General features: G+C 47.7%; 1 protein-coding gene across 3 annotated transcripts; it reads left to right on the top strand.

Annotated features, from left to right (window-relative positions):
• The first annotated feature begins 842 nt into the window (after positions 1–842).
• LOC133347110 (zinc finger protein 629-like) lies at positions 843–18,223 on the top strand. 3 transcript variants are annotated; one of them, XM_061559085.1, is made up of 8 exons: positions 843–941; positions 4,113–4,578; positions 6,279–6,416; positions 6,976–7,110; positions 8,256–8,357; positions 9,410–9,535; positions 10,084–10,308; positions 14,466–18,223. In XM_061559085.1, exons 2-8 carry the CDS (start codon positions 4,122–4,124, stop codon positions 15,017–15,019), a joined length of 1,737 nt encoding a protein of 578 aa, XP_061415069.1. In that variant the 5' UTR covers positions 843–941; positions 4,113–4,121; the 3' UTR covers positions 15,020–18,223. The 3 variants fall into 3 exon arrangements, with proteins under 3 accessions (XP_061415069.1, XP_061415079.1, XP_061415058.1); XM_061559095.1 differs by having other exon boundaries at positions 13,016–14,620; XM_061559074.1 differs by lacking the exon at positions 14,466–18,223 and adding an exon at positions 11,852–13,190.
• Positions 18,224–18,967: the final 744 nt, after the last annotated feature.

Raw genomic sequence — 18,967 nt, 5'->3', positions numbered from 1 at the left:
ATGACGAATCGAGCAAAAAAAAACTGCACGAAAATAGCGTGAGAATTACAAACACAAACTAGACGGTAAAGATGATCGATTAGTTGCGTGAACGCATTGCGCGTTGAACTTCTTTCGCGTCGTACGTAGCCAACCGCGCTAATCGGAGGTGCTCGGGAAGGACAGCAAACTAAAGGCGGCCTTAAAACATCACAAGCATCGATTTGCTTTTGTTTACATTCAGTGGAGGCGGTGAACTCACTGCACGCCGCTTGCAACAAACGCGACAATGATAACCGATCCGCTGACCGGATTCTTAAATTGACGATTGCTTCACCACGCTTGACCCTGTAGGACAAAGATGCCCCCGCATCTCCTGAACACAGCAGTGCCGTTTGCGAGTGACCACCACCTCCAAAATATTGTTTAATATTTTTGTTATTTTATTGTGAAAAACACAGCAAAAAAAATATTGCTGTGTTTTTCACACCTGATGATGATTGCTTGTGTTGCAGCCGAAACGTCGTGAGAATTTTATTGTTTAATATTTTTATTATTTTATTGTGAAAAACACAGCAAAAAAATGTATTGCTGTGTTTTTCACACCTGATGATGATTGACTGTGTTGCAGTCAAAACGTCGTGAGAATTTTATTTTAAATGTTTTCATTATTTTTTTTTATTTTCATTATTTAATTGTATCCCTTCTACGTGACGTGACTTTACCGAAAGAACCAAGAGAATATGAGAATTTGCTTCTTTACGAACCGATGATAATAATAATCGATCATCATCGATCATCATCGATTCCCTTAATCGACATCGCTACCGGCGATAATCGTATCGCGGCCGTGACGTCACGTCCGGCGCTAGGCGAGATCGAGGCCCAGGGACGCGCGCCGCCTCCTCCTCCTCCTCGTCGCCGCCGACATCGCGACTCGCGGCGGACGCGAACATCGTCAGGTAAATTACAGGGCAAGCTCGTTCCGCCGTCGTCGTCCCTCGCCCCCTCTCCTTATTTTTTTTTCCTCCTCTCTCCGAGGATGCGGAGCGGGGATTGTTTTGTTGTTTGGCGGGGGACTGGAGGCGCGGTCTTCGCGGTCTTTGTGCCTCGCTCCCGCCTCGCTCCACCACGACCATTCTCAGCGGCGTCGTCGTGTTTGTAGTAATAATCATCATCATCGTCTTCGTCGTCGTTGTTGTTGTGGTCATCGCCACGCAGACGCGGCGCCGATGCGATGTTTCGCCGCGAGCCGCGCGCTTCGTCGTCGATGGCTGGCGGCCGATACCGCGCCGCGAGTGATCGATTAGTTCGCTGCTTGAGGCCCCGCGAGTGTGTGTGGGGGGGGGTGCGGTTAGAACGCTACGAACCCGGCGGCCCGAGATCGATTCCCGCCCCACGGACACCAAGCACCCACCGGTGATCGATTATCTCAACCGCCGGTCATGGGCCTCCCCTAGGTCGGCTCGGCCTCAAATGGGTACCTGGTGCCGCTGTGGAGACGAAGGCGGCCGGGCGTGGTGCTGGCCACCCACCCACTCCCCTCGTGTGCCGCGTCGCTCCTCTCTAACAGCACTTGCCCCGACAGTCTGGTACAGGCTACACGGGGGATCTTTGTTTTGTACTACTGTATATACATAGCAGGGGTTTCACACATTACCATACAATCATTGTACAGTTAGTGTGTATAATAGAAAACAGAAGATACTCTTATCCACGCTATCGTCGATTTGGACGTTGGGGCAGGTGAGTGTGGGGGTAGTTATTTAAACGTGTAATGTACGCGTTGGCGTCTTCTACAATTGAGAAGCAAGCAAAATAAGCGTTCTAGATTTCAAATAAGCGTCTGTGATTATCTCTTGAGCTTCGCCGATTCGAAGTGACGGCAAACGCTCAGGGTCACAAGAAGCTTTGGCTTCCGGCTTCGCGGTGTTGGTCGTTTTTTAAATGCCAAGCGGAATTTTTTTAAGTTGCCGCCCGATTCGTTTCGTTCAACGACGCCTGAATCTCGCGTTTAAACCTCTGTCGGAGATGATTTGTTGTTTAATAAGTAGCTACTGGAGTCGCACGCTGCTTTTAATTATTATTGTGGTTGTTGGTGTTTAACCTCATCGCGTTTGCGTTCCAGTTGCACGATATACATTGCCCTGTACAATGCCGTGGCAAGCTTGGATGTTGTTTGAATGTACCGTGCACCACTCTACACGCTGGCTAATGTGGGGCAGAGGCAGGAACATTTCGAGATATAATTATCCTCGCGGTGCACGACATGAAGCTATTCCGGCGTTTCAAATGGTCTCGGTTGGTTTCCCGAACCCCCTTAAACCGGCGTTTGTATATCCGTGAGTCAAATCGGTATTTAAAAAAAAACGGTGGAGAAACCCACTGCAGACTCAACACGTCCTTTCTAATTGAGGCTTGGGTCCCAGGGTGGAAAGTCTCCATTCGTACGGCGGGGCTGAGTCACCCCATACATAGCACAGCAGGCGCTGTTGACTGCACAAAGTTATGTAATTTTCTAGGCCCCAAAATAATGATTTGTTGGTCAAGTAATTGGCCTTTCGCTTGTGGAGTTGAGTGCTTTAACCATAGCCACACATCCTCGGGGCGATAGCTTTTAGAACTGTGTATGTCCATGTACGTTGCGTACATTTGTATTGTGCGTGCCTGTGTAGGTTGACATATTTACATAAGCGAGCCAGTATGTCGAGCTTCCAGTGACACGAGAGGAATACATCAACTACCTTCATTGAGCCTTGTCGTAGAACTGAAACATTCAGCATGTACGAGTCGGTGATTCGTGTCATAACGTATGTGTGAGCGTGTCTCTGGTTTGTATGTCTGACCTGTGTGCAGTGGCATCTATTATTTAACTAATGCACATAGTTTGTGTGTGTATACTAATAATTTATAATGTCGGGGTAACATGAATAAAACCGGGTTGTCGTTGCAGTCATTTGCACGTTTTAGCTGCCAAGAAAAAAATGTACGCTGTTATTTTACTGTACTCAAACCAAAACTGACATTTATGTTACACAACTAAATATTTACATTTTATACCATGAATACTTCGCTGTGTACATTGATATCATAAAATTGGCTTAACCTCAACTGTGCATGAACATGTCATTCGTTATTAGTCTCTTTGTTTACACATACAGTGCACTCAGGTGTAGCAGTGCTGGTTGTGTTCAGCATATTACTATTTACGGTAACAATAGCAAGCGCATCATGTAGCAATGTGTCGACTTAAAGGTCAGCCCATTCTTTGTTCGCTTGAGTGCTGCCACGGTACATGATTAGTGTTGCAGATTCACGGCTGTGGCGTCTGTAACCACAATTTCCTTTGGCGATCGCTCGTCAAGCGCTTGAATGTCTTTTTGGTAAATGGGATTCAAAGTAATGCTACGTTTCATTTAAACTTTATCCACAGCTCTAACATTTTTAATGGATTGGCCACACCCTTTTGAGGTAATTTTGGTGTTGCCTCGTGAATGCATCCCACCGTTTGGACAATTTCAGGGGTTTAAAACTCCACGTTAAACGATTTCTGGTTACACTGCAGACGTCTGCAGCCATTTTCGTCGTCGTCGCCATGTCAGACGTCGTTTGTTGCAAATGGGCTCTCGGCCACTTGTGAACGATGCCGCACAGTCACGGTGAGTGATGCTTGAAGCGCGCAGTGAGCGATGCTCGCGGCCGCCCGGCCCTGGGATGCCACTTGACGTCACCGCGAGCTTAGATTGGTCACAACCACTTGAGTCGCACAAGTGGCACCGACGAATTTATCCAGGCAGGGACAATGTTTAGCTATTCCGCCATTTCTAACCGAGGTTATTTTTCAAGGTTTGCAAAACGGTATAGCGCAATTGGATTTTGCGCAGCTTCTAAATGGGACCACGTACAAATATGTTGCAGTGAGAGGGCATTTGGTCATTGGCAGAGGAGAAAAAAAAGATCTTGAGCCTCAACATAAACAGGGGTAGGGAGTTTATAGCATGGACTGCTGGTCGTGGCAAAAGATAATTAATAACCTCCAGTTACCTTTTGGTATTGATGTGCAATTCAATAATTTGAATATGGTAAGATTGAGATAATGAAATTGCCTCGGTTCGCACTTTTTTTCAAAACAGTTGGAGACCATGGCCGCAGCGGCCGTGTCCAGCATCAACCCGCGTCAGGACTTCCCGGCGTGGCTGGCCGCTCACGGCGTGAGCCACAGCGTGGCCGAGGCCGTGGACCGGGAGCTGGGCATCGGCGACTACGAGGCCTTCCTGGCGTGCGCTGAGCAGCCCCACGTCAGGGCCGAGATGTTCGCCGCCGCCAGGGAGCGGCTGCCCTTCGCCTTCTACGCCGTGCTGCGCCGCGTCACCGAGGCCTCGTCCCCCAAGCGCCACGACGGGGCCGGCGGCGGCCTTCAGGCCGCTGGCAACACGGCGGCGTTCCAGCCGTTCCTGAGCGGCCTCCTGGACGCCATCGTCCTCATGCTCAACAGCCTGAGCCAGGAGCTGCTCCACTCGGCCGAGAGGTTCAGCTGCCTGGAGCCCGCCCTCTACCCTAGGACAGAACGGGATTCTAGGATGTACATGGATGATGAAGGTAGTTTATCTTCTGACACTTCTATTTGTGCGTATACTTTGCAGCGGCTCATTAACGTTCTGCTCTATCAAGGCCTCCCTTCGCTGTGTCCAGCATGATGGTTGTCTGAACATACTTCACTCTGCTTGTCGGTGTGGACCCAGAACCGATTCGGAAATTACAAACTACTGATTTTAGCCATCGCTGGGAATTGAACACAGGTTCGCTTGTTCATATCAAAGTACACTTACCATTGTCCCATCACTAAACTCCATTTGTGAATACAGTCTAGTCCTTTACTTACGATGGAGATGCGTTACGACGACCCCATCATAAGTCAAAAATATCATAATTCGAAGATGGCCTAGCCTACCCAGGAGTCTTAAAGAATGGTGATTATTTAGCAAAACAGAGCAATTTACAATACAGTACTGTATAAACTATATACTGTATGTGTTTATTAATTACAAAACTGTATTGCACAGTAAAATGTAAAGTAAAAAACAAGGTAAATTCTTAGCCTACCTATATGAACTGCAATTTAATAGTTTTTTTCAGGTAACAATCCTATCAGGCATCACCACACAAGGCGGGAGATGCGTACAGTACATCCCGGCAGCGTCTCAACGTACAGCATCGTACCTCGTACGCTGCTGCATTTGCCTGCCGCGCGAAATTTAAAATATTTTACAATTTTGTCGTATCGCCATCGTAAGATCGAAATATCGTAAATCGGACCATCGTAACTCGGACTATCTGTATAAATAACGGTAATGTAATATATATACACACAGTGAAATCATGATTACTTTCACTTCGTATATGTTGTCTGTAATTGGTTCATATAAACCCCCGCACCTCCAATTAGCACTGTTGGCTACCTACATACATTTACACTTGTAATCTTTGTGTATAAGGAGCCCCTGGTATTCAAGGTTTTCTTTCTGAACTCAGACTGCAGTGGGAATGTGGTAAAATTATATCTGGCCAGTGAAGTAATGGAAGGAACACTGGTAACCATAGCCTGACCTGCACAGAGCCCAGATTTTGAGGCTCTTTGGGGTTGAGTAGGATCTGAGATGGTCAAACATTGACCCATAAACTTGGCAGACTTTTGGCAGAATACAGGGCATTTAGAACTATTTTACAATCCTACATTGTGACAATAAAACCCGGTAATTATCTGTAAAACGAATGTAGAACATACAAAACACTAGTGCATTGTGCAACTTGGATGAAAACACTATTTTATGGTGCCAGTGGCTTGTTAAAAGCCAAAATTCATAGTGGTTCTCCACTCAAAAGGACCATGGGATGGATAGTGCTCGTCTCCTACTTATAGCCCTGATCCATTGATGGAGATTCCTCATTCCTATAGTGGGAGTGAGCCTACTCAAAGGACAGGCATTGTTGACTTTCCACAGAGGGGATGGTCGACTGAATTAACCCCTCTGTTAGATTTGACACCATAACAACAGGTGTCACCTGGCCGGACATCCGTGTTTGCCTGTAGTTGTCTCTAAATGTTTTTTGTTCGTTGTTGCAACAAACACATTTTTTTTCTTTTCCTTATTGTCAGTTTTGTAAGATGTGGAAAAGTCACTTTAACCCACTGGTGAATGCAATCAGCAAGCGGTCAGTACTGTTGCTCTGCTGCCTTTTAAAGAACCCTTGACGTGCTTCGCGACGAGCAATGCTGATTGCACACGCCCCGTCAACAGGCATGTCAGAGGGGTACAGCGCAGAGGAAGCGGCTCAGTCCGCAGCGCAGACTTCGGCTGGACTCAACGAGGAGGTGGATGGGCAGCAGACGGACACATGGGAGGAAAACGACGACCTTGGTGAAGGTGAACTCATAGGTGAGTCGCCGGCTGGGGTGAGGTGAGCAGGTGATACCCGATCTCCCAAAATCTACGGCGCTGGTCTCGTCGAAAAGCAGTGCCGTGAATGATGGTGACAAGCAGTCTTTCCGGTTTTTGAAAAGAGTGTTTTTACAACGCGACAAGAAACCACTTTGGGCATGAAGTGGAACGTTTTCGCGGCAGATGTTGAGGTGGGTTTCATGAGAGGCAAGACCACTGAGCCGGTAGCGCTGAGACTTTGGGTTCATATCTTTAAGTATTGGCCACCCAAGTTCAATCCAGGTTTTACACGTGAGTGCACAAAAACCTTTGTGTGAACTTCGGTGCAATACAAAATGCAACATACCTCTTCTCTTGAGAATTAAACATCATAAACCAGATTGACGTGTTGTGAATGCTTTATGTAAAAATAATAAAATATTTGCATGAATAGGTCTAATTGAGTAACTTCACAAGCAGTTGTGACAACTTTTTCGCGTAGCATTACCGGCGCACGATGGCACACAGCTTGCTCCAGACGTGCAATGCGCCTCTGCATCTGCCTCTTGCTGCGCAGGTCCCGATGGCAGGGTAGCACCGGACGGAGTGGCGTCCCACAGCCACGCCCAAGCCGACCTGCAGGAGGACAGCGAGGCGCAGAGCTCCTCCGCGTGGGGGCTGGGCACCGTGAAGGCGGAGCAGGCCACGGAAGGTGCGTGTGTGTTCGCGGAGGGAAGGGGGACTATTACTGGGCGTGTTAAAGATTCACTCGCTCCACCACGGTTCAGGATCACAGTTTGAAGAACCGATGTTTTTGGTGTGTAAGCATTCTTTATGCCATACGTCTCATTTGTACTGTCCGTACTGTTTGTCTCGGTTTTGTACAGGTTAATGTTGCTGTGTAATGTGTACTTTGTATTGTGTTATATTTTTTTTTGTATTATCTTATTTACTGGACATCTGTGAAAAAGAACTTCCATAGCTCTTCGGTTTCCTCCAGCATAAATACATTTTCTTATTTTAATTATTGTTAGGTAAATGTTTTCTATCATTCTCTAAGTTAAATGTTCAATAACATATGCTTGAATGTCATGTTTTTTTACATGTGATTCAAAGCATGATTCGTATGCAATTTTAATTCATTAATATTTACATACCCTACATGTTACCTTTATCATATTTAGGCCTTGTTGAAGTCAATATTTGGAGGCATCTTGGCTTGACTTGGGGAATCTGTTTCCAATTCTCCGGATGCGCACATAAAGTGTGTGCTGTAGAAATAGCACGCTTACTTACACGGCGTTTGAACATTAAATGTATGCAGTGAACAAGCTGTAAGTGCAAGCTGTGAGCCTGCTTGTTCTACGGCGCACATTGCGTAGAATGGACAAAATGTCAATATACCCATACTGAGAACAAAAAGAACAGCTTATTTAAACATTTATTTTTATTGAGGCAATGTGTGAGCCTGATAAATCACGTTGTGTGACACACACAAATAAAAACTTTTCTTAAGTCAAAGGTGTATGGACTTCCCATCTTCCAGCATGCACTTTGTCAGTTGTTTAGATAAGCGCAATGGTTTGTCACAGCTGCGGAAAGGTGTGGGCCCGTGTCTGGACTCAACGCTGAATGATTTTACACGTGTGTTTTCCAGATGTCCGTTTTGTGAGCCCTTTAAAAACACACAACTTCTAGAATGGTGTTGGCTCTCGCCAAACTGCAGTGCTTATTATTCTGGAGCAAACCACAGTGTAAACACTAGCACAATGAAAGAATATTGGACTGAGACTGACAACCGGTCATAAGTTAACATTGAACTTCATGTCTTAACAACAATTTCAAACATCTTTGCAGCCGAGGTGAAGACACCAGTTTTGGATGAAGATGGAGTGGACCCAAGCCACGTGTGGAAGGATATTAAAGTTGAGAAGAGAGAAAAGTATTGCCACGGAGCAGGTAAAACTGTGCTTTTATTATCGTCGCTTTCAAAAGAGTGAACAGTTTTGTAGAGGAACACTCCGTTATATTCAGCCCAAAATTAGGCAATTCATTTGGCTTGGATTTATGTAAGATGTACATTTACAATAGGTCTTTATGCTTATGAAGGTTTATCCAAACTCACTATGCATCAAATGTAGTATTTAAATGCACTTATTGTTTATTTCCTAAAAAAAACCCCAGTGTTTTGATTATTTTCCCACCAATCTATTCCAATTGTGCTCTCATGTCCTGAGATCTAGAATGTGTATGGAAATCACACAAAGCAGCACTGTGCCTTGTGTGTAGGAGAGCGGCCACAAAATACATGTTTCACCGGACTTCTCCCGAAGAATCCTTTCAAAGTCACAGTTTTATCCTTTACACAGGAGAGGTGGCCCATACACGACAATAAAATCGCGTAGTGCGACAATCAAACTCATTATTTAAATTCTCAGAGCTGGAATTCGGCCAAATTAATTGCAAGACCATGTTTTTTATCTTTGTGTACAGTAATTGGTGATTGGCCTCTTACACCATTGACTCACTTTCACTTGAAAACTGGGTTTTAATTCTGGGTGCTGGTGGGATTTCAACTCAGAATCTCAGTGATGCTAGCTCATCACTCTGACCGCGGCTACCCGGCCAACTCAGCATGTCCTGATTTAAATCGTAAACTGGTCTTTTGTAAGTGGAAGATAGCAGAGTGGGGGTTGTGAGCAGTGGACAGCTCTATGAATCCGGCGACCTTAGTTCAATTCCCAGCAATAGCTAACATTAGCCACGAGTGGTATCTGAACCAGTCTTGGGCCTCCCCCTTCACCAACCTGCACTGACCAGCATGGTGAGAAATAGATGGCAGTAGAGCGAGTGAGTCCGTGTACTCCCAATGGATTAACACAATGCCACGAATTATAAATGACGAGAGTAAGATACTTGCTAATGAAACGTTGTGTGGCGTTTCAGCCCGTCGGGGATGTGCGCGGGGAATTTTTTCTTTGCGAGGGTTTTCAAGTTTTGTTTTTCCACAGAATCTACTCCTGCTGGCGATGATGGTGAGGCAGCTGAGATGATGCACTGTGCCGACACGGAGGGCGACCCCACCCAGAACGAGTGGGGCCTTCCTGCGGACAGCAAGGGGCCGCACGGCGCCGAGGGTATGCTCCCAAGTTTATGCGGCCACCGACCCACGCGTGTCACACGTTACCTTGCAGCAGTGTGACCCATAAGGGGTCTCTTAACCTTCATTGGTGGTTGTAGTTTCAGGCGAGTGTGGTGGCCCACACCGTTTTTCTGCAGCGTATCGGAGGCAAGGGTCTGGATCGCACGTAGTTTTTGAGATGTCAAATCTTGTGCACGGGAGATGGCGGCAGTGGCTTTTGTGTGTCGGTATATTCGAACCTTGGAAGTGGTAACTCGAGTTTTCTCTGGACGTCTTGTTTCATTGCACTGAAGGAAAAATGCTCATTCAAAAAGTGAATAGTATTTCTAACTCAGCGGTGAATTGGCAAGTCCTACATATGTTTGACAACGTACCCGCAGCTTGTTACCAGAGACCCAAGTATCATTCAAACAGCCTGAACTTTGACAGGAGCCAAAACTATCACGAGGACCACCGAGGTACGTCACTGTGCTGTCGGCGCCACCGCTTCATTGGCGCGCACTTAACCCACTCGGCGGCTGTTTTCCCCGACCTCTTCCGCAGGCGAGTGGAGGGAGGATCCAGAAGAGGGCCTTTACCCCGTGGACACGAACGTTGTGCCGCACCAGCGGCCACCGAAGCACTCGCTGCAGCTATTCGGCGACTGGAGGGGCCACGACAGCCGAGCCTGGGTGCACGGAAAACAGGCGGCAGTGGTGGCGGCGGCGGCGACGGAGAGCCCGGGTGCGGCGCGGTCCTCGTTTGAGCACCAGCGGACCGTAGTGACAGGTGAGGACTCTAAAGGAAATGGTGCTGAGTGCAAGATCCCCAAAACGGCCGTCCAACTGAAAAGCAAAGGCGTGTCGGACAGAGAATTCAGGAGTCCTTCGCAACAACAGCAGCAGCAGCATCACCTGGAGGGCTGGAATGTGCTGGCACACCGTAGCTTTGTCAAGCGATGGGGGGAGACGTGCGGCGAGCAGTCCCCGCGGGGGTGGATGGGGGATGGGAAAATGCGGCACGCGTGCGAGGTGTGCGGTGCCCTCTTCCGCAAGGCGTGCGAAGTGACGCGGCACCGGCGCATCCACACTGGGGAAAAGCCGTTTGCTTGTGAGAAGTGCGGAAGAAGATTCACGTGGTCCAACAGCCTCGCCCGGCATCGCAGGATCCATCGCTCGGCAGCCACCTACATGGACGATGCCGACCTCCCGTAGGGGCACCCACTTATTTTTTTTTATTATGTCAGAAGCTCTATAGAAGCCCTCGTCGCTGTAGGCCGGTGTCGTTACCATTAAGGAAATTAATAAAAGCAAAGAGGACCACAATGGAAAACTTCCCGTGATGGATCGAATGCATGCAGCCACTGGCGTGCGTTTGCCAAGGTGCTGTTCCAATATCTACAATGATGGTGACACCGAAGAAGAGTCGTCATTTGCTGTAAAGATTTAACTTGTTTTTTTGCCCAGAGTGCAAGATAACGTCCACACAAATGATTTCACCTGCTTAGGGAATGTCTGGCGCTCAACAGCCACCGACGTCATTAAACCTGCATCATTTGGCCAAACATGAGAAGCGACATAGTCTCAAATTGCTGTAGCTCTGTTAGTTTAAAAACCGAGACCATGAAGACTTCTTACAGAGGCAAATAAACATGAAGTCAAAGCTTGCTCTACTCCAAACCACCTTTGTAATTGCAAGCATACTTTAACATTTGACCTATCCTAGCTGTCAATGGCTGAAGCTAGTGCTCTGCCCCAATGCTATTTGGCCACCTCTCCTGCATTTTGTCCAGGATTGCATTGCTGCCCAAGTACATGTTCATTGACAGAGTGCTCTGATGAAATTCGTAATCTTGGCACGATGGCATTTTAATGTTAAGGTGGGTGGATAGAAAAAAAAACGATTATTAATAATGCTTCTTCAATATTTACTGCATGCTATAGTTTAAGAGAAATTTGGGGTATTGCCAAAGTCTGCCAAGGCTGTTAATTGGATGTTAAGTGAGACATATTACAAGTAGGATAGGTCAGTTATAAAAATGGTAAAAAAAAATTTATTTCAATAAATGCAAAGTTAATGGCAGTGAGACAGTTTTGTGTATCTGTAATTGTCAGTTTTATACTGGAAGAAAGAAATAATAAATGTGCACCAATAATTGGTTGCGTGTTAAATCGCTTCATTTTCTATAACACAACCAGAAAGCAAAGGCTACATTGTATTTTGTAAAGGGGCAGGAAGATTGATAAGTTGTCTATAAAAAAAAGAAAGGGATTGTGCTTTGGAGCAGGGTTGAGCAGCAGTAGTGGACGAGTTTGCTTTTCTCGGTTTGCAGGTGTCACGAAGGAGGGGTCTGTTTCAAATTCCAGTCGGGCAAGCACACCCCAGTTCCCTCCGTTTGCCGCAGTGCACAGACTGAACGAAAAGGGCCATGTGTTTTCAAAGTGGAGGTACCACCGCTCCAATTTATCCGGCCTGGGCCGACCCCGGCAATCCGTGTCCCATACGATTACTCAGTCGCAACAGCAGGCGGGCGTCCCATCGGATATCCCTGGGTTCGGGATGCACTTTGAAATCGATGGTCCCCCTTCCGCTGACGTCGGTGGCGGCGGCGGCGTCGGCGGTACGCAGGCGATCCAGGATGCCGTCGACAAGATGTGGCTGCACCTGCCGTCGGCCGAGACGGGCGAAAGCAAACCCTTCCAGTGCGGCGACTGCGGCCACCGCTTCCGCAACGTGATCTCGTTCCGAAGGCACCAGCGCACGCACACGGGAGTCAATCTGTACGCGTGCGAGGACTGCGGCAAGAAGTTCTCGCTGTCGCATGACCTGACCCGCCACCGGCGCATCCACACGGGGGAGCGGCCCTTTTCCTGCAGGGACTGTGGCATGACCTTCCGGCTGAAGCAGCACTTGCGCAGGCACCAGAAAACGCACGAGGGCGAGCTAGGAGGGTTCAGTTTGGACGGGCCCGGCTTTCACAACGTCCACTGCCCGCCGATCGAATGAGGCTCGGTGGGCACGACGACAATAGGGCCTTGCTCGCCCAAGTTGCTTGGCAGGTTTTTTTGTTTTTGTAATTGTGACAAATCGATGTTTGGGAGAGGGTTTCACTTATTTTGTTCTGTTTAAGTTTTTTTTCTTTGCCGTTGTAAATATTCTAGTATTGTAATGGATATGTGCTTAAGTGAAACGTTATCTACGTAATTGTTTGTAAATACACGGTAGTTAAGCTGCTGTTTCTAAAAATTCTATTTTGACTTGTAAAATGCATGTTATTTGAAAGAATCTAAAAAAAAATCTATTATACACCTTTCATAGAAAGAAAACAAATCTGTGGCTATATTTATGAAAACATTTAAACGTAAAAGAAAAAATAAGAAAGCGTACATAATGCAAGATTCCAAACCAGAAATACGTTGACATTGCTGACTTGAGCATTTGACGAGGCCATCTGTATCGTTCATGTCCTTATGGAGAAATATTCTTGGTTTTTCAGCTTGTAGAAATGTGGACTCCTTCAACACTCGTGCGGACAATGCAGAAAAGCTGAAACATCCATTGCTTCCGAGCGAGAAGGCTTTCGTAGAGAATGTCGTTGGGCCCGAAAGTTGGCGATGGAACGCGTTGGGAGACGCCCGAGCGAACAGCGGCGAAGGGAGCAAGCGCGGAGTGGAAACCGCCGCCACCGCGGCCACCGCCGCTCCTGGATTCCCGCCGGCGCCACCCACCGAAGACGGTTTGAACGCACCGTTCCGCTGTGACCACTGCGGCCGCCTCTTCATGCACAAGCGCAGCCTGCGGATCCACGTGCGTAACCACACGGGCGAGCGCCCGTACGCCTGCGACTTCTGCGACCAGCGCTTCCTGCGCTCCGACAACCTGACGCGGCACCGACGCATCCACACGGGCGAGCGGCCCTTCGGCTGCGAGCGCTGTGGCAAGCGCTTCTCCTGCTCGCACCACCTCACCCAGCACAGGAGGTCCTTCCAGCATTACTGAAGCTGCCGCCGCCGCCACTGCCACCACTGGTGTGCTTCGCCCATGCAACCGGCGTGCAACTGCCCAGAAAGAATCTGTCTCCGACTCCGAAATTAATTTATTTGCTGTCGCTTTACCACCCCGCGAACTTCCACACGCCGGAAGGACTTAGCAATGTTCCATGACGGACACATCTCCTTGACTTTAGCGTCTCTGATGATTATCAATCATGAATTTCCTTGCCAGTGGAAGGCGGTGCCGTAGATGAAAAGGAACTGTGGCATATGATACTTTTCTTCGTACCAAACACTACCTTTGTTATGGGATCATGAATACCGCAGCGAGTTTAGGGCATGGAGTCCTATGCTGCAGTCCATGGAAGGACGAAAACTCGAATGACAACGCTTTTATACACTCGGTGTTCTTACTTGTATCTGGAGTGCAGTGTTGTGCCTATTATAATAATTAGTTAATGTACTGTGCTGTATCCAAAGTGATTAATTGCTCTTTTTGGAATATGTTAATATTACTAGTGTTATGAATAATTGTCCATTGCTGGTGGTAATGGTAAGTTAGAACATTTTGTTAGACTTTTATTTAAGTGTACAATTAGTGTTTTATATAGGATTGTGTAGAAATCTTTTTGTGGTCCTCACGGCCCACAGACATTTAAAGTTTTTTTTATACATATTACTGTACCTCGACACATTTTTTTTTTTTTCCCCACTGAAGAACTTTGCCACGAGTTTTTGATATTTGCATTTAACAATCAGTATAATGCACGTACGACGCAACATTAACCGTGCGTTCCGTTTGGGATGTGATGTGTTGGACGTTGGGACGTGGGTTCTAGCAAGTGTTGCTGCCGTAGTTAGCATGCGCTAGCGTGGAAGCGGATTTGGCTCAATAAATCTTGCAAGTGGGAAGGACGCCATACAACAGAGGGTGGTGTCTTGTGTTGCTCGCAGGCCAGTGGAATGCCCTGTGGGAGAGCTCACCCGCTCAGGCGAACGTCGGCTGTCCCCTGCCGAGCGCCGATTCTGACCACACCGCCTACCAGGGCGCCATTCCGCACATTGAACGGTGCGTCCAGCACATCCCCGGCCCCGCGGCGGGCGGTGAGGCTGTGCGAATGCATTCGGCGGTGGCGCGCACCAAATCGCGCAGGTACGGCAGCGCGAGGGCACGAGCGTCCGCCGCTGCCTACGCCGTCATCGCCGCCGCCACCGGCGGCACCATGACGGCTCCGTTCACGTGCACCCTTTGCGGGCAGATGTTCGGCAAGAAGTACGCGCTGCTGTCTCACCAGCGCAAGCACACTGGCGAGAAACCGTACGAGTGCTCCCAGTGCGGCAAGCGCTTCAGGGTGTCCAACAACCTGGCCCGGCACAAGCGCTCGCACACGGGCGAGAGGCCCTTCGCGTGCGAGCAGTGCGGCAAGCGCTTCGTCACGTCCGACAGCCTCGGCTACCACCAGCAGCTTCACATATCCAAGCGACTCTTGCACGGAGCTGCGCTGTGAAGGAGGAGAGCCCACGGGGTCAGCTCTGCGCTTAGGGGATTCTACCAGGGGTGACTGAATACCCTTGATGCTTCACTCATTGGTGCCCATGGCTACTTCTGTAAATTGTGGAATATATAAATGGGTCTGGTTTTCCAAAGCTGGTAATGCTCCCAGTATTATGTAGATAATGGAGGTTGCCAGGATCATCTGTGCATGCGTGTGTGTTTTTGGTGGTTTGGTAGTGGCAGGCTGGTTCATGGCTGTGTGGCAACTGATAGTAGCAGCTCTGATCATTGCCTGGATGCCTGATGGCTCAGCCCAACACTCTGACCTGACTCCAGCTCGGGTCTTCCATGTGGGTCTCAACTCCATCAAGATAATACACTTGAGGGGACATCTTATTTTTTTTTCCCAACGAAGAAAGATCCTTAGTCATTGTACCCAAGACTAAGCTATTGTGAGCAGATAACTGCTCCGTTAAGAAAGTGACTCGTCAACTTGAGCTGCAAGCAAGCCCAAGAAGCTGTCCTGTTTTAAGAGGTGCGGATGCAGGAGTTCGGCAAGGTCGGCTGCATCTGCCAGCTGCCTGTCACATCCACGCACATCACCAGGATTCTCCATGCACATTTCATCACGTACCGCAGTGCTTCCACGCATTCCAGTCGCAGAGCCGGCACTATCGCTGGTGAACTTGGTACTGGAATATCAATACAGCGGTTGTATTGAATTGGCAATTTGTGCGGCGTCCATTGTGTGTGATGTACGGAATTTATATATACGGAGCGATTAATGCGGTGTTGGCTTTTACGTGATTTTGTGCTAATCGGTTGCCATTGACCACAAACGCCTCATGATCCGTGGCTGCCTGCGTTTCTCCGTGGACACTGATGGTAGTGAAAATAATGTTCTTTAAAAAAAGAAGCGCGTGTTTAACAAGGTTACTTGTCGCGCACATACAGTATATGCGATGTTTCGAGCGTGTTTGTGAAATGTACATATGAACTTTGAGGTTTGTGGAGTATGGAACAAGTGATTCCATATGGATTATGGGTAGGAGGGGTCCATACCCACCCCCCCCCCCCCCAATGGAATTCGATGCTCTTCCCCATTCAGAAGCAGCACCCCAAATGTGAAGGCAGAGGTCACCAAGGATGACGCGCGGTTGATGCCATCGATTTCAAATGCCAGATCTCAAAACGGTTGCACGGTTCACCACCACCTGCTTGGAGGTGTGCGCACCTCGAGTGGAATTTCGGTCCTCATTCAAGGCCGCCCGTTAAAGGGAACCATGACTTGGAATTGTTACCAGCACCAAGGCGTGCTCCTAACGTATTTTTAGATGGAGGGTATAGATATGGGTGCTCCCCCTTCCCGCAAATTAAGGCGGTAACGAGAGCCCCCTTACTCCCGCCTGTGTATTTGGTCCTGTCCCGAGTTGTGAATGAGACTCCTGATGTAAGAAAGACACTTGGTCCTGTGAGCAATGGATACAAATAATGAGGTTTGTGTACCACCTTGACTCGCATAAACTGCCGTGGCCTGCAGCACGGGGAGATGGAGACCACGTCTGCTGAGAGGTCGCGTGGATTGTGTAACTTCCTGCCAAGAGTAACACAATTTACTCTTCTTTTGACCTGATTTATTACAATGCGGTAAAAAAATCGGCTTCCTTATTTTGCCTTGTTTGTATTCTCTTGTTTTGTACTGGTTACCTTCTCCCCTTCCGTACCATTCATCTCGTATGTCCCTTCTCATTTGCGTTGTTTTGTCTGCTGTCGCGTTGGTTGTTTCTCCCGTTTCTCATTTGTTACTGCCGGTACTCGACAATAGTTTGTACAATTTGCTGTGATGTGTCTAGATTGTACTTTCTGTCTATTGTTCAGCCTCCTATATTACCCGTCTTTACAGTAAATTGCACTGCGTGCACTGCATGTTGTTTGTCCAATTTGTATTGCCACCTTTGTAGTATTCTATCGTGTATGGCACTGTCCGGTGTGAACTGTCAGTCACTGATGTACAGTCATTTACAACCTGTCTCGGTGTGCCTCAATCTCGTTTCATCCACGAGGTTAACATTCAACGGTCCAACTTTTACCTTCCGTCATGTCCCTGAGTGGTGGAATTGGTTTATTCTGCCTGGTGATCAATGGACAGAATGTGTGTGCCCGGTACATGACGTCAGATAACTCGGGGGGTGCAATTTGTCCAGTCTCATTCCTGCGAGGCACATTCAAAATCTTTATTAATACTAGAGGAATCCGATGATTAATAGGGCTATTAAGACTGCATTTTTTCCATATTATAACCATTACTTAATTGCATCATTCTTGCATCTGCCGATGCAGAGATGCTGCTGCTCCAAGCAATTGTTTTATTGTGGATTGAATGTATTGCCTTGTTGATCGGGGTACCTATCAAGATGCCACAAATGCAGCAGTCGAGATGCTTGCTCGTCTTGCACTGGGAGAATACATCGCTCAGGTTCTTGCATCTTCGCATTGGCTCCCCGTCTCCAAACAAGTGGAAGTTAAGATCACGTTGCTTATATTTGAGGTCTTTTTGAAAGCGAGCTCCAAATTATATTCAGCAGCTAATGCAACCATGTCCCCCCTTCAATGGTGCCCTATGTATACCTCGGTCTTGGCTACTTTCTTGGGGTGGTCGGGCATTTACTGTGGAACTTCTGACTGGTGTCTCCCCGGTTGGAGAATTCCCGGCCTGGTGACCCCCCCCCCCCACACTTGTGTAAATCGGCCTCTTGGACAGTGTTAGTACCAACTAAAAATATTATTTAATTAGCTTAGTTTCTCTGGCCCCTTATTCTGTCATCCGGCTCTTATCCGTGCCCTTTTCACCCATGGCACCTTGAGATATTGTGAAAGGTGCCTAATAAGTGCAACTCATCATTGCAACAACTTCACCTGTGTTTCTTTAACGTGGGCTGCGAGAGGTGGGAGGGAATGGGTTTTCCCGAGGGTCTGCAGTTGTCACAGTATCCGCAACAGCGCTGAATATGCGCGCACATGGACGGTCGTTATTGCTAACGTACGGCAACGTTAAACATGCGTGATAATTTTTTTTATTGTTTTAATGTTTAATAAACAAAAGTGGATTGAATCGTCTGGTGGCAAGTGAAAGTAAAAATACATTCTCTTTGGTTTTTTCGGTAAAGTCACGTAGGTATAATGATTTATTTTCTACCTATGTGACTTTACCGAAAGAACCAAAGAGTATGGATTCCTGCAGTCACGAAAGCTTAAAATCAAGATGAATAAAATATTTAAAAATACATTGCCTCTTGTGGACGGGGCTATACCAATAACTGCCATAAAAGCGAAAATCTCGCCAACCTTTTCGGAAATTACCCTCCACAAGGAACATTTAATGTGCTATCTTATGAATTCCGAGGTTTATTTTTTTCTTCAGATGTGTGCTTGTGCACTAAAATTGCCAACACAGCATCACTAAATAATTTCTTGTAAACTGTTCACGGGGCTGATGGGGGAAGGGAGGGGGCTGCCAGCTTGCCCAAGGATCTTCCCAGAAGTGCGGAGGTCTGAGTAGACCCCGCAGAGGCATCTGGCTGCTTCAGGGACACTTCTTGGGTTGGACGCATCGGGGGAAGGGTCGGGCCACCGCGCTCCAGCCTCGCCTATAACATTTACTTGTATACATGGGGTAGCCGCTTCTATCTTCCGGCGAGGCAATTCAAAAGAAGCTTTTAAAAAAATCCCATTGCATGCAATCGGCCCAGCCAATAGAACAAAGCAGATTGCGTGTTCCACATTGCCGGCATTCAGAGGTGCTGCTCGCTAACAGCACTTGCCCCAACAGTCTGTGCAGGCTATCCGGGGGGATCTTTATCTTTGTGGGTGCTTCCCTTCCAATATTTCTGGGCAACGTAGAAGAGTAACCAATAGCAACCCCACCATACAGGAGCTCTCTCGCGCTCCCTCGATGTATGTA

The sequence above is a fragment of the Lethenteron reissneri genome, chromosome 3 (assembly GCF_015708825.2).
Source record: "Lethenteron reissneri isolate LAM-NWPU_2019-01 chromosome 3, ASM1570882v1, whole genome shotgun sequence".
Lineage (NCBI taxonomy): Eukaryota > Metazoa > Chordata > Hyperoartia > Petromyzontiformes > Petromyzontidae > Lethenteron > Lethenteron reissneri.
Note: the sequence above shows the minus strand (reverse complement) of the source record. Positions and strands in the feature narration are given on the sequence as shown.